At 48.2% G+C, this 12,577-nt stretch overlaps 1 protein-coding gene and 1 long non-coding RNA gene across 4 annotated transcripts in view; one reads left to right on the forward strand and one right to left on the reverse strand.

The window, feature by feature from the left end:
* Positions 1–8,407: 8,407 nt before the first annotated feature.
* LOC118940212 lies at positions 8,408–11,482 on the forward strand. 3 transcript variants are annotated; one of them, XR_005036749.1, is made up of 2 exons: positions 8,408–9,879; positions 9,911–11,482. It is a non-coding gene; the product is annotated as an uncharacterized LOC118940212 (long non-coding RNA). The 3 variants fall into 3 exon arrangements; XR_005036750.1 differs by having other exon boundaries at positions 9,982–11,482; XR_005036751.1 differs by having other exon boundaries at positions 10,054–11,482.
* A 177-nt stretch (positions 11,483–11,659) lies between these two features.
* The window catches only part of LOC110510730 (protein kinase C beta type), a 110,206-nt gene continuing 109,288 nt past the window's right edge, over positions 11,660–12,577 (reverse strand). The window contains exon 17 of the mRNA XM_036948670.1: positions 11,660–12,116. Coding sequence (XP_036804565.1) covers positions 11,967–12,116 — 150 coding nt within the window. The 3' untranslated portion in view covers positions 11,660–11,966. The remainder of the gene's footprint in view (positions 12,117–12,577) is intronic.

Raw genomic sequence — 12,577 nt, forward strand, 5'->3', positions numbered from 1 at the left:
TTCTTTATAGCAGCCACCCTCCCCTTTGATGACAGCTTTATAGCAGCCACCCTCCCCCTTGATGACAGCTTTATAGCAGCCACCCTCCCCCTTGATGACAGCTTTATAGCAGCCACCCTCCCCCTTGATGACAGCTTTATAGCAGCCACCCTCCCCCTTGATGACAGCTTTATAGCAGCCACCCTCCCCCTTGATGACAGCTTTATAGCAGCCACCCTCCCCCTTGATGACAGCTTTATAGCAGCCACCCTAGCCCTTGATGACAGCTTTATAGCAGCCACCCTCCCCCTTGATGACAGCTTTATAGCAGCCACCCTCCCCCTTGATGACAGCTTTGCCCACTCTTAGCACTGTCAACCAGCTTCACCTGGAATGCTTTTCCCAACAGTCTTGAAGGAGTTCCCACATATGCTGAGCTCTTGTTGGCTGCTTTTCCTTCACTCTGCGGTCCAACTCATAGCAAACCATCTCGATTGGGTTGATGTCGGGTGATTGCGGAGGCCAGGTTCATCTGATGCAGCACTCCATCACTCTCCTTCTTGGTAAAATAGCCCTTACACAGCCTGGAGGTGTGTTGGGTCATTGTCCTGTTGAAAAATAAATGATAGTCCCACTAAGCGCAAACCAGATGGGATGGCGTGTCGCTGCAGATTGCTGTGGTAGCCATGTTGGTTAGGTGTGCAATTGAATTCTAAATAAATCATCGACAGTGTCACCAGCAAAGCACCGTCACACCTCCTCCTCCATGCTTCACGGTGGGAACCACACATGCGGAGTTCCTCCGTTCACCTACTCTGCGTCTCACAAAGACACAAAAAATCTAAAATTTGCACTCATCAGACTAAAGGACAGAACTCCACCAGTCTAATGTCCAATGTCTAACTGCTCGTGTTTCTTGGTCTCTTCTTATTGTAATTTTATTTTAAATGTAACCTTTATTTAACGAGGCAAGTCAGTTAAGAACAGATTCTTATTTACAATGACGGTCTACCGGGGAACAGTGGGTTAACTGCCTACTGGGGAACAGTGGGTTAACTGCCTACCGGGGAACAGTGGGTTAACTGCCTACTGGGGAACAGTGGGTTAACTGCCTACTGGGGAACAGTGGGCTAACTGCCTATCGGGGAACAGTGGTTAACTGCCTACTGGGGAACAGTGGGTTAACTGCCTACTGGGGAACAGTGGGTTAACTGCCTACTGGGGAACAGTGGGTTAACTGCCTACTGGGGAACAGTGGGTTAACTGCCTACTGGGGAACAGTGGGTTAACTGCCTACTGGGGAACAGTAGGTTAACTGCCTACCGGGGAACAGTGGGTTAACTGCCTACTGGGGAACAGTGGGCTAACTGCCTATCGGGGAACAGTGGTTAACTGCCTACTGGGGAACAGTGGGTTAACTGCCTACTGGGGAACAGTGGGTTAACTGCCTACTGGGGAACAGTGGGTTAACTGCCTACTGGGGAACAGTGGGTTAACTGCCTACTGGGGAACAGTGGGTTAACTGCCTACTGGGGAACAGTAGGTTAACTGCCTACCGGGGAACAGTGGGTTAACTGCCTACTGGGGAACAGTGGGTTAACTGTCTACCGGGGAACAGTGGATTAACTGCCTACTGGGGAACAGTGGATTAACTGCCTACTGGGGAACAGTGGGTTTAACTGCCTACCGGGGAACAGTGGGTTAACTGCCTACCGGGGAACAGTGGGTTAACTGCCTACCGGGGAACAGTGGGTTTAACTGCCTACCGGGGAACAGTGGGTTTAACTGCCTTGTTCAAGGGGCAGAGCGACACATTTTTACCTTGTCAGCTCGGGGATTCGATCCAGCAACCTTTCAGTTACTGGAAAAACGGTCTAACCACTAGACTACCTGCCGTCCTTTTCATGAATTAATATCTAATAACGCAAAAAACATAACTGCCTTACTGGTGTTCTTTAGTAGTGGTTTCTTTGCAGCAATTTGACCATGAAGGCCTGATTCACACAGTCTCCTCTGAACAGTTGATGTTGAGATGTGTCTGTTACTTGAACTCTGTGAAGCATTTATTTGGGCTGCAATTTCTGAGGCTGGTAACTCTAATGAACTTATCCTCTGCAGCAGAGGTAACTCTGGGTCTTCCTTTCCTGTGGCGGTCCTCATGAGAGCCAGTTTCAGTTTCATCATAGTCCTTGATGGTTTTTGCGACTGCACTTTCAAAGTTCTTGACATTTTCCAGATTGACTGACCTTCATGTCTTAAAGTAATGATGGACTGTTGCTTCTCTTTGCTTATTTGAGCTGTTCTTGCCATAATATGGACTTGGTATTTTACCAAATAGGGATATTTTCTGTAAACCATCCCTACCTTGTCACAACACAACAGATTGGTTCAAACGGATTAAGGATTAATTTAACTTTTAACAAGACACACCTGTTAATTGAAATGCATTCCAGGTGACTACCTCTTGAGAGAATGCCAAGAGTGTTCAAAGCTGTCATCAAGGCAAAGGGTGGCTACTTTGAAAAATTTCAAATATAAAATATATTTTGATTTGTTTAACACTTTTTTGGTTACTACATGATTCCATGTGGGTTATTTCATAGTTTTGATGACTTCACTATTATTCTACAATGTAGAAAATAGTACAAATTAAAACCTTTAAATGAGCAGGTGTGGCCCAACTTTTGACTGGTACTGTATAATCTATAAGGTTAAACCTGTGTGATGTACTCTGGGTTGGTGTGTTATATCGTCTACAGGGTTAAACCTGTATGATGTACTCTGGGTTGGTGTGTTATATCATCTACAGGGTTAAACCTGTATGATGTACTCTGGGTTGGTGTGTTATATCATCTACAGGGTTAAACCTGTATGATGTACTCTGGGTTGGTGAGTATCATGTTATATCATCTACAGGGTTAAACCTGTATGATGTACTCTGGGTTGGTGTGTTATATCGTCTACAGGGTTAAACCTGTATGATGTACTCTGGGTTGGTGTGTTATATCATCTACAGGGTTAAACCTGTATAATGTACTCTGGGTTGGTGTGTTATATCACCTACAGGGTTAAACCTGTATGATGTACTCTGGGTTGGTGTGTTATATCACCTACAGGGTTAAACCTGTATGATGTACTCTGGGTTGGTGTGTTATATCATCTACAGGGTTAAACCTGTATAATGTACTCTGGGTTGGTGTGTTATATCACCTACAGGGTTAAACCTGTATAATGTACTCTGGGTTGGTGTGTTATATCACCTACAGGGTTAAACCTGTATGATGTACTCTGGGTTGGTGTGTTATATCGTCTACAGGGTTAAACCTGTATAATGTACTCTGGGTTGGTGTGTTATATCACCTACAGGGTTAAACCTGTATGATGTACTCTGGGTTGGTGTGTTATATCATCTACAGGGTTAAACCTGTATAATGTACTCTGCGTTGGTGTGTTATATCACCTACAGGGTTAAACCTGTATAATGTACTCTGGGTTGGTGTAGGAGAATCCCTGGAATTCGTTCTGATCGAGGTTCATTATGAACAGTTTGTCTGTAGGAGTCAGTTCCACTGCCATCTTAGTGAACTCTTTATCAAAGTTCCCCGTGTCCCGACGGTTCTTCTGTTAGAGGGAGAAAGGAGAGAGAGGAGGGAGAGGAGGGAGGGAGGGAGGGAGGGAGGGAGGGAGGGAGGGAGGGAGGGAGGGGAGGAAGGAGAGAGCGAGGGTAGGGGAGGAGGGAGAGGAGGGAGGGGAGGAAGGAGAGAGCGAGGGTAGGAGAGGGAGGAGGGAGAGGAGGGAGGGAGGGAGGGAGAGAGAGGAGGAAGGAGAGAGAGGAGGGAGGGAGGGAGGGGAGGAAGGAGAGAGCAAGGGTAGGAGAGGGAGGAGAGAGAGGAGGGAGGAGAGAGCGAGGGTAGGAGAGGGAGGAGGGAGAGGAGGGAGGAGAGAAGAAGATATGTTGTTTTATTCTGGTTATTGATCTCTGAACAGACAAGCTTATTAATTAGAAACATGACTGAAATCGAGCCTGCTCAGAGAGAGAGGGAGGAAAGGAAGGGGAGATGGAGAGTGAGTGAGTGAGTGAGTCAGTGAGTGAGGAAGAAGGAAGAGAAAGTTAAGAGTGACAGGTAAGGAGAGAGATAGTGAAAGAGAGAGAGCGATAGGGAAAGCCAATCAGCACACAGGTTCTGAGGATGAATTAAAGGAAGAGAGGTGTGCAAACACGACACACCCCTCCCTACGAACTGAGGTGGTACAGCCCCACACCTAAGACAGAACAGACGGACCGCACCAACGTGAAGACGGGGGGGTGCAGCCCCAGAGCAGCTGAGAGCACAATAACAGTAATGTTAATGTGAACAGAGACAGAGGACAGAGAGAGCAGCGAGTCTGGACACAAGAGGAGCCAAACTGACAGACCAAAGACACAGACCACCCCAGAACAAAGACACAGACCACCCCAGACCAAAGACACAGACCACCACAGACCAAAGGCACAGACCACCCCAGACCAAAGACACAGACCACCCCAGACCAAAGACACAGACCACCCCAGACCAAAGGCACAGACCACCCCAGACCAAAGACACAGACCACCCCAGACCAAAGACACAGACCACCCCAGACCAAAGACACAGACCACCCCAGAACAAAGACACAGACCACCCCAGACCAAAAGGCACAGACCACCCCAGACCAAAAGACACAGACCACCCCAGAACAAAGACACAGACCGACCCAGACCATCCCAGAACAGACAGACATAGACCACCCCAGACCAAAGACACAGACCACCCCAGAACAAAGACACAGACCACCCCAGACCAAAGACACAGACCAAAAGACACAGACCACCACATACCAAAGACACTGACACCCACTGAACAGACAGGATCACCAAGGAGACCGGAGAGACACCAGACACCCACTGAACAGACAGGATCACCCAGGAGACACCAGACACCCACTGAACAGACAGGATCACCCAGGAGACACCAGACACCCACTGAACAGACAGGATCACCAAGGAGACCGGAGAGACACCAGACACCCACTGAACAGACAGGATCACCCAGGAGACACCAGACACCCACTGAACAGACAGGATCACCCAGGAGACACCAGACACCCACTGAACAGACAGAATCACCCAGGAGACACCAGACACACACTGAACAGACAGGATCACCAAGGAGACCGGAGAGACACCAGACACCCACTGAACAGACAGGATCACCCAGGAGACACCAGACACCCACTGAACAGACAGGATCACCCAGGAGACCAGAGAGACACAGACACCCACTGAACAGACAGGATCACCCAGGAGACACCAGACACCCACTGAACAGACAGGATCACCCAGGAGACACCAGACACCCACTGAACAGACATGATCACCCAGGAGACCATAGAGACACAGACACCCACTGAACAGACAGGATCACCCAGGAGACACCAGACACCCACTGAACAGACATGATCACCCAGGAGACCGGAGAGACACCAGACACCCACTGAACAGACAGGATCACCCAGGAGACCAGAGAGACACAGACACCCACTGAACAGACAGGATCACCCAGGAGACCAGAAAGATACCAGACATCCACTGAACAGACAGGATCACCCAGGAGACACCAGACACCCACTGAACAGACAGGATCACCCAGGAGACCGGAGAGATACCAGACATCCACTGAACAGACAGGATCACCCAGGAGACCAGAGAGATACCAGACATCCACTGAACAGACAGGATCACCCAGGAGACCAGAGAGACACAGACACCCACTGAACAGACAGGATCACCCAGGAGACCAGAAAGATACCAGACATCCACTGAACAGACAGGATCACCCAGGAGACACCAGACACCCACTGAACAGACAGGATCACCCAGGAGACCAGAAAGATACCAGACACCCACTGAACAGACAGGATCACCCAGGAGACCAGAGAGATACCAGACATCCACTGAACAGACAGGATCACCCAGGAGACCAGAGAGATACCAGACACCCACTGAACAGACAGGATCACCCAGGAGACCAGAGAGATACCAGACACCCACTGAACAGACAGGATCACCCAGGAGACCAGAGAGATACCAGACACCCACTGAACAGACAGGATCACCCAGGAGACCAGAGAGACACAGACACCCACTGAACAGACAGGATCACCCAGGAGACCAGAGAGATACCAGACATCCACTGAACAGACAGGATCACCCAGGAGACCAGAAAGATACCAGACATCCACTGAACAGACAGGATCACCCAGGAGACCAGAGAGATACCAGACATCCACTGAACAGACAGGATCACCCAGGAGACCAGAGAGATACCAGACATCCACTGAACAGACAGGATCACCCAGGAGACCAGAGAGATACCAGTCACCCACTGAACAGACAGGATCACCCAGGAGACTCATAAGTCTACAGAACATAAAAAAGTCAACAGACAACCTGAGAGGAGAGAAACAGTACAGACAAGCAACAGACTGATAGACTACGGCATAGACTTAAAGACAGACTGGCAGAGGGACAGACCGTTACAGACTGGCAGAGAGACAGACTGTTACAGACTGGCAGAGAGACAGACCATTACAGACTGGCAGAGAGACAGACTGTTACAGACTGGCAGAGAGACAGACCATTACAGACTGGCAGAGAGACAGACCATTACAGACTGGCAGAGAGACAGACCATTACAGACTGGCAGAGAGACAGACCGTTACAGACTGGCAGAGGGACAGACCGTTAGAGACTGGCAGAGGGACAGACCGTTACAGACTGGCAGAGGGACAGACCGTTACAGAATGGCAGAGAGACAGACCATTACAGACTGGCAGAGAGACAGACCATTACAGACTGGCAGAGAGACAGACTGGCAGAGAGACAGACCGTTACAGACTGGCAGAGAGACAGACCGCTACAGACTGGCAGAGAGACAGACCGTTACAGACTGGCAGAGAGACAGACCGTTACAGACTGGCAGAGAGACAGACCGTTAGAGACTGGCAGAGGGACAGACCGTTACAGACTGGCAGAGGGACAGACCGTTACAGAATGGCAGAGAGACAGACCATTACAGACTGGCAGAGAGACAGACCATTACAGACTGGCAGAGAGACAGACTGGCAGAGAGACAGACCGTTACAGACTGGCAGAGAGACAGACCGCTACAGACTGGCAGAGAGACAGACCGTTACAGACTGGCAGAGAGACAGACCGTTACAGACTGGCAGAGAGACAGACTGGCAGAGGGACAGGTCGTTACAGACTGGCAGAGACACAGACCGTTACAGACTGGCAGAGAGACAGACTGTTACAGACTGGCAGAGAGACAGACCGTTACAGACTGGCAGAGACACAGACTGTTACAGACTGGCAGAGTGAGAGAGCTATAGAAGGACATACAGAAAGCCTCAGGAAGAAGAGAGGAACAGAGAGGAGAGACAGTTTCCAAGAACACTCGCTTATTTCCTACCTTCTGCTCTCCATCTCTCCTCTAGGCCCCTCAGCCCCAGGGGGCCCTGCCCACCCCTCAGCCCCAGGGGGCCCTGCCCACCCCTCAGCCCCAGGGGGCCCTGCCCACCTCTCAGCCCCAGGGGGCCCACCCAGCAGCCCCAGGGAGCCCCAGTAGACTGAGTCTGCTTCTCAAGGGGTTTCTATGTGGACTAGTAGACTGAGTCTGCTTCTCGAGGGGTTTCTATGTGGACTAGTAGACTGAGTCTGCTTCTCAAGGGGTTTCTATGTGGACTAGTAGACTGAGTCTGCTTCTCAAGGGGTTTCTATGTGGACTAGTAGACTGAGTCTGCTTCTCGAGGGGTTTCTATGTGGACTAGTAGACTGAGTCTGCTTCTCAAGGGGTTTCTATGTGGACTAGTAGACTGAGTCTGCTTCTCGAGGGGTTTCTATGTGGACTAGTAGACAGTCTGCTTCTCAAGGGGTTTCTATGTGGACTAGTAGACTGAGTCTGCTTCTCAAGGGGTTTCTATGTGGACTAGTAGACAGTCTGCTTCTCAATGGGTTTCTATGTGGACTAGTAGACTGAGTCTGTTTCTCAAGGGGTTTCTATGTGGACTAGTAGACAGTCTGCTTCTCAATGGGTTTCTATGTGGACTAGTAGACTGAGTCTGCTTCTCAATGGGTTTCTAAGGGGACTAGTAGACTGAGTCTGCTTCTCGAGGGGTTTCTATGTGGACTAGTAGACTGAGTCTGCTTCTCGAGGGGTTTCTATGTGGACTAGTAGACTGAGTCTGCTTCTCAAGGGGTTTCTATGTGGACTAGTAGACTGAGTCTGCTTCTCGAGGGGTTTCTATGTGGACTAGTAGACTGAGTCTGCTTCTCAAGGGGTTTCTATGTGGACTAGTAAACTGAGTCTGCTTCTCAATGCACTTCAATTAAGGTGTGTGTGTGTGTGTGTAATGACACAGAGAGCAGTGTGCTGGTTGAGACGATTGAGGTGAGTTGAGTTATATTATATTTTCCAATCAGAAGACAGATTTACACGTACAAGACACACCCCCTCTCCCTACATCGTTACAAACCTCTGTACGTTTCCTGTAAGACAGCAGACGCTTGAGTTAACTCCCCAAGTTCAGATAAGGCCTTTAGCTCAGCGGACACACAAAACAAGATTCAGCTATCATCATCATCATCATCATCATCATCATCATCATTATCATCATTCAGTAGAGTTAACTCCCCAAGTTCAGATAAGGCCTTTAGCTCAGCGGACACACAAAACAAGATTCAGCTATCATCATCATCATCATCATCATCATTATCCTCATTGTCATCCTCCTCCTCCTCATCATCATCATCCTCAGTCACTCTTGACACAAGAAAGAAACAATACATTTCCAGTATTTTACAGTTTGACACATTTAACTGCATGGTAATATAATCAGAACTCTCTTTAAACAGTTACAGAACACTTCCCAACCCCCCGGGACTAATAACCAGTTAACTAACCAAGTACTAACTAACCACCCTGGTTAACTAACCAAGTACTAACTAACCACCCTGGTTAACTAACCAAGTACTAACTAACCACCCTGGTTAACTAACCAAGTACAAACTAACTCCCCTGGTTAACTAACCAAGTACTAACTAACCACCCTGGTTAACTAACCAAGTACTAACTAACCACCCTGGTTAACTAACCAAGTATGAACTAACCACCCTGGTTAACTAACCAAGTACTAACTAACCACCCTGGTTAACTAACCAAGTACTAACTAACCACCCTGGTTAACTAACCAAGTACTAACTAACCACCCTGGTTAAGTATAAACAACAACATCTCTGTTTGGCAGTGGTCAGATAATTCCTAGACAGCGTCTGAAATCACACCCTATTCCCTATGAAGTGCACTACTTTCTACTGAGCCAGGGCCCTATAGCAGGTCACTATAGAGGGAATGGGCCCTATAGCAGGTCACTATAGAGGGAATGGGCCCTATAGCAGGTCACTATAGAGGGAATGGGCCCTATAGCAGGTCACTATAGAGGGAATGGGCCCTATAGCAGGTCACTATAGAGGGAATGGGCCCTATAGCAGGTCACTATAGAGGGAATGGGCCCTATAGCAGGTCACTATAGAGGGAATGGGCCCTATAGCAGGTCACTATAGAGGGAATGGGCCCTATAGCAGGTCACTATAGAGGGAATGGGCCCTATAGCAGGTCACTATAGAGGGAATGGGCCCTATAGCAGGTCACTATAGAGGGAATGGGCCCTATAGCAGGTCACTATAGAGGGAATGGGCCCTATAGCAGGTCACTATAGAGGGAATGGGCCCTATAGCAGGTCACTATAGAGGGAATGGGCCCTCCTTGGTCAATAGCAGGTCACTAAAAGAGGGAATGGGCCCTCCCTGGTCAATAGCAGGTCACTATAGAGGGAATGGGCCCTATAGCAGGTCACTATAGAGGGAATGGGCCCTCCCTGGTCAATAGCAGGTCACTATAGAGGGAATGGTCCCTATAGCAGGTCACTATAGAGGGAATGGGCCCTGGTCAATAGCAGGTCACTATAGAGGGAATGGGCCCTGGTCAATAGCAGGTCACTATGGGGAATGGGCCCTCTCTGGTCAATAGCAGGTCACTATGGGGAACGGGCCCTGGTCCCTGGAGCGATATCTAGAGGATGTGTGGTTGGACCGGGTTGACAAGACTATTGGAGATGAGCCCTGGTGTGTCCGTGCGTTTCCAGTTGCAGTGAATGCTATTCCCGAGGTGTGGGGTTGTTTGGGGCTCTGTGGCACAAAATGGCTGCCGTGTGTCTCCCCCGTAACGGAGGACACTGGACCCTGAACTCTGACCCTGCTTTGGCACAGTTTTACAGTAACGTAACATGGTGTGTGAGGTGGTGGTGGTGACAGTACCCAAGGAGGATACGTGTTTTCAGCCTCCCTCGTTGTAATAGCACGATGCTAACATTTCACAACAGTTCTAAATCCCTAACGGGAGATCCCTAAATCAATACAAACAAAACAACAATACCCTGATTGATCATTAAACAGTAAGAAAGTCGATCAGTTCGATCAGTCGGTCAAATATTGATCCCAGTAACAGTTGGGAGGTCATTTGATGGGTTGATGGTGGGAATGTAACTCATTGATTTGATTATCGATTAGTTGAAAAATCGATCGATTCAGCATTTTTTTTGTGTTTGTTGTAGGATTTCATACACATGGGGTCCTTCTGTTCTGTTTTGAGTAGAAGTTGTCTTTAACCGCTGATCAGAGGTCAGATCTCCGTAATGGTTCAGGTTAAGACTAGGGGCATGGGGAATCTGATCCTAGATCTGTGTTTAGGTTAGAACAGTAGATATGGGTAGTTAAGACTAGGGGCATGGGGAATCTGATCCTAGATCTGTGTTTAGGTTTGAACAGTAGATATGGGTAGTTAAGACTAGCGGCATGGGGAATCTGATCCTAGATCTGTGTTTAGGTTAGAACAGTAGATATGGGTAGTTAAGACTAGGGGCATGAGGAATCTGATCCTAGATCTGTGTTTAGGTTAGAACAGTAGATATGGGTAGTTAAGACTAGGGGCATGGGGAATCTGATCCTAGATCTGTGTTTAGGTTTGAACAGTAGATATGGGTAGTTAAGACTAGGGGCATGGGGAATCTGATCCTAGATCTGTGTTTAGGTTAGAACAGTAGATATGGGTAGTTAAGACTAGGGGCATGGGGAATCTGATCCTAGATCTGTGTTTAGGTTTGAACAGTAGATATGGGTAGTTAAGACTAGGGGCATGGGGAATCTGATCCTAGATCTGTGTTTAGGTTAGAACAGTAGATATGGGTAGTTAAGACTAGGGGCATGGGGAATCTGATCCTAGATCTGTGTTTAGGTTAGAACAGTAGATATGGGTAGTTAAGACTAGGGGCATGGGGAATCTGATCCTAGATCTGTGTTTAGGTTAGAACAGTAGATATGGGTAGGGCCTCGGCTATGTCCCAATTCTCTCCCCTTCCTCCCAAAGTACACACTTCCTCACTTGAAAGGAAATGAGTGGTAAATGGAGACTCTACTCCAGGTTAACGCCAATAATGTTTTTATATTTGTGTTTAAAAAAAAAAAAAAATGTATTTAATCTTTATTTAACTAGGCAAGTCAGTTAAGAACAAATTCTTATTTACAATGACGACCTACCCCCCCCCCCCCCCCCCCCCCCCCAGGCCAAAACCCGGACGACGCTGGGCCAATCGTGCGCCGCCCTCTTAGGACTCCCAATCACGGCCGGATGTGACACAGCCTGGGATTCGAACCAGGCACTGTAGTGACGCTTCGTGCACTGAGATGCCACCAGACGGCCGCGCCACTCAGGAGTAGTGAACAACGCTCAAGAGGGAGGAGAGACAACTGGGATACACCCTTTTTGGTCCTAAACTATATCCTGGTGATGGAATGATATGAGATCTGGAAGAGGGGCAGGATCACAGAGCTAATGCAGCGCTGTGATGGGTCAGTCCATGTCTGGGTACTCTGGGTTAACGAATGAGAATCCCTGGAACTCTTCCTGGTCCAGGTTCATGATGACCTCCTGGTCGGGGGGGGTCAGGATGGGGGGGTGGCGGGTAAAGAAACGATCAAAGTTCTCTGCCTCGCGACCGCACTGTAGGGGGGGAGAGAAGAGGGATGGATGAGATGAATTAAAACACACAGAGAAGAAACAGAAGATACATATAATGAAGTAGATGGAGAGTCATCCAGTCCTCATCCACAACATAATATAATGAAGTAGATGGAGAGTCATCCAGTCCTCATCCACAACATAATATAATGAAGTAGATGGAGAGTCATCCAGTCCTCATCCACAACATAACATAATGAAGTAGATGGAGAGTCATCCAGTCCTCATCCACAACATAATATAATGAAGTAGATGGAGTCATCCAGTCCTCATCCACAACATAATATAAATATAATGAAGTCCTCATCCACAACATAATATAATGAAGTAGATGGAGTCATACAGTCCTCATCCACAACATAATATAAATATAATGAAGTCCTCATCCACATCCACAACATAATATAAATATAATGAAGTAGACGGAGAGTCATCCAGTCCTC

This window comes from Oncorhynchus mykiss, chromosome 17 (assembly GCF_013265735.2).
Source record: "Oncorhynchus mykiss isolate Arlee chromosome 17, USDA_OmykA_1.1, whole genome shotgun sequence".
Taxonomy (NCBI): Eukaryota; Metazoa; Chordata; class Actinopteri; order Salmoniformes; family Salmonidae; genus Oncorhynchus; species Oncorhynchus mykiss.